Source organism: Coregonus lavaretus, assembly GCF_964263955.1.
Source record: "Coregonus lavaretus genome assembly, chromosome: 1".
Classification (NCBI taxonomy): domain Eukaryota; kingdom Metazoa; phylum Chordata; class Actinopteri; order Salmoniformes; family Salmonidae; genus Coregonus; species Coregonus lavaretus.
This window is the reverse complement of record NC_139988.1, coordinates 1016091-1018590: the sequence shown is the minus strand read 5'-3', so window position 1 is coordinate 1018590 and position 2500 is coordinate 1016091. Positions and strand designations below refer to the sequence as shown.

The window sequence follows — 2500 nt, the reverse complement described above, 5'->3', positions numbered from 1 at the left end:
CTATGATGAAAATTACAGGCCTCTCTCATCTTTTTAAGTGGGAGAACTTGCACAATTGGTGGCTGACTAAATACTTGTTTTCCCCACTGTACATGTTACAGTAAATATAATGACTACATGTTACATACATATAATGATTACATGTTACAGTAAATATAATGATTACATGTTACATACATATAATGATTACATATGACAGTAAATATAGGGATTACAATGGTAGCTTTAGACAACATAATAACATTCACCCACTCTGGGGAAAAATACCAACAAGTACATGTTACAGTGAATATACAATGGTAGCTTTAGACAACATGATAACAGAGGCAACAGCACAACCCAGGCAGGTACCCAATTGTTTACATTTCTATTTTAGTCATTTAGCAGACACTCTTATCTAGAGGGTAAGAGCTGCTTGCCTGGAGCTTATTTTCCTCCCCCTCTGAGTATCCCAGGGTACACTGTCTGTACATCGGCTCCTGACTACCCCACATCATCTGTAGAACAATTATTGATCCTTTGAGCTGCAGTGAAGCCTATGGTTGGGCAATTAGATGTATCTCTGACATTATTAAAAGATCAGTGCAGTTAAAAATGTGATTTTCCAGTTTTTGTATGATATTTACACACTATGAGGTCGAAATAACACTGAAATTGTGAAAATTATAATAATGTCATTTTTGTGTAAGAGCTGTTTGAAAAAATGACTAGAATTTCAGCTTGTTCAGGTGGGATGGAACTTTTGGCCCACATCATGAGGTCACAATGTGATATAGACCAATGACTCAGTGATTTAATAGACATACAGTGATGATTTGAAAATAAAACTACAAAGACTTTAACTTTGTAAATAATCGTTCCAATTTCATTTGAAAGGGGGAGATGCCTTTACAAGCCTCTCAGGGTTTCTCTACCTCTCCTAAACATGTTATTTTCCTTTTAAATGTTGAACATATTGTTTTCTATTTTCTTGTATGCAGAAAAAAAACTATCCCTGTAACACAAATAAAAAATAACCCCCACACACCATTCTACCTCAGCAGCATATTTATTGTCAACATTTTTCAAGACAAAAGAGACCGGTCCGCTCACCTGCACGTCGTCTGAGCTTGGTTCGTAGCTCGCCCTCTTGAAGGTATCAGTCACGTTTCGGAGTATCTCCACAGAGGACAGAAGGTCTCCAGCGTAGAAGTTCCTTCTCTGGGTGAGATCCAACAGGGTCTTGGTCACCTGAGACATCCCATCCCCCGCCAACTTCCCCTGGCCCTTAGCTAGATGGCCCTGGATCTCCAGAAGAAGAAATGAACTATGAGGCCTGATATGTTCTCTACACTGTATTACAGCATATTACTACAGTATTACTACATTGACTGATTTAATGTGTAATGCACTAAAAGGCCAGCATCCTCTGGCCCTTAGCCAGGTGACCCTCCACCTCCAGGAGAAGGAAGTGAAGAGAGACGACCATAAGGCCCTGGCGGTCCTCTTCAGTATAATATAGAGTATATCATTACAGTATTACTACAGTTTATATGACAGCCTCCTCTGACCCTCCACCTCAAGGAGAAGGAAGAGCAGGAAGAGAACTGTGGGACTGTTCTCTGCAGTATATTGCTACAATATGTGGTTTAAACTGTCTGCATTAACATCCGCTGTAGTGTTATAAGTCTCTACAATATGTGGTTTAAACTGTCTGCATTAACATCTGCTGTAGTGTTATTAGTCTCTATAATATTGTCTACTTTCAATATCCACATTACCAATATCCACATTACCAATATCCACATTACCATGCCACTAGCATAATTGCATATATCGGAAAAGAGCGATAGAGTTTGAAATATATACACTGAAGATGACTAACAACTGAAGAAATATCTACCATTCCCTGTAAGTCTTTCATTTTCACAGTTCTACCCAACTGTATGTCTGAGCCCACAGATGTTTGAAAGCCAATGTAGAAGTATGAAGTAGAACATTAGCGGCAGGGTAGAGAGAGAGAGTAGAGGTATGTCAGTGGAGCGATGACATTTTGCATGACTGGACGGGGTTAATAGTATGCAGTCAGCATTCAGCTTTAAATCTCTTCTATTTGTCCCCATTCAAGTACGAGCTTATTATTGTTCAGTATCATTCTATTCGGTCCAATTTGTTCCGGCCTTAAATCCGTTCTGGGTCAGGGAATGATGGATAGAATATTTAATAGAGCCTAAGGCCTAACCATTCATTCTTTAATACATGTATAATAATACTACCTTGCTCTGAGAATAAACAATATATATCTAAATACTACCAAATCATTGCTTCCACAGTAGGGAAAGTGGTTATAAAATACACAGACCAAAGATGAGAAACATCAATGGGAGACATTGGTGCTATGGGGGAAACTGCCAGTAGCACTAAATCAAAGAGTTGCAGAGGTCTATTCATTGCAAATGAATGTTATAATTTGCTCCCCTATTGAATGTAGTTAATCTTTGGCAACAGTGCGGTTGGGAAC

At 38.8% G+C, this 2500-nt stretch overlaps 1 protein-coding gene across 1 annotated transcript in view; it reads right to left on the bottom strand.

Moving 5' to 3' along the window:
• The window catches only part of adgrb3 (adhesion G protein-coupled receptor B3), a gene marked incomplete at its 5' end in the record, with an annotated part of 302913 nt that overhangs the window by 150445 nt on the left and 149968 nt on the right, over positions 1-2500 (bottom strand). The window contains one exon of the mRNA XM_084170757.1: positions 1093-1327. Within this exon, the coding sequence (XP_084026883.1) occupies positions 1093-1327 (235 nt within the window). The remainder of the gene's footprint in view (positions 1-1092; positions 1328-2500) is intronic.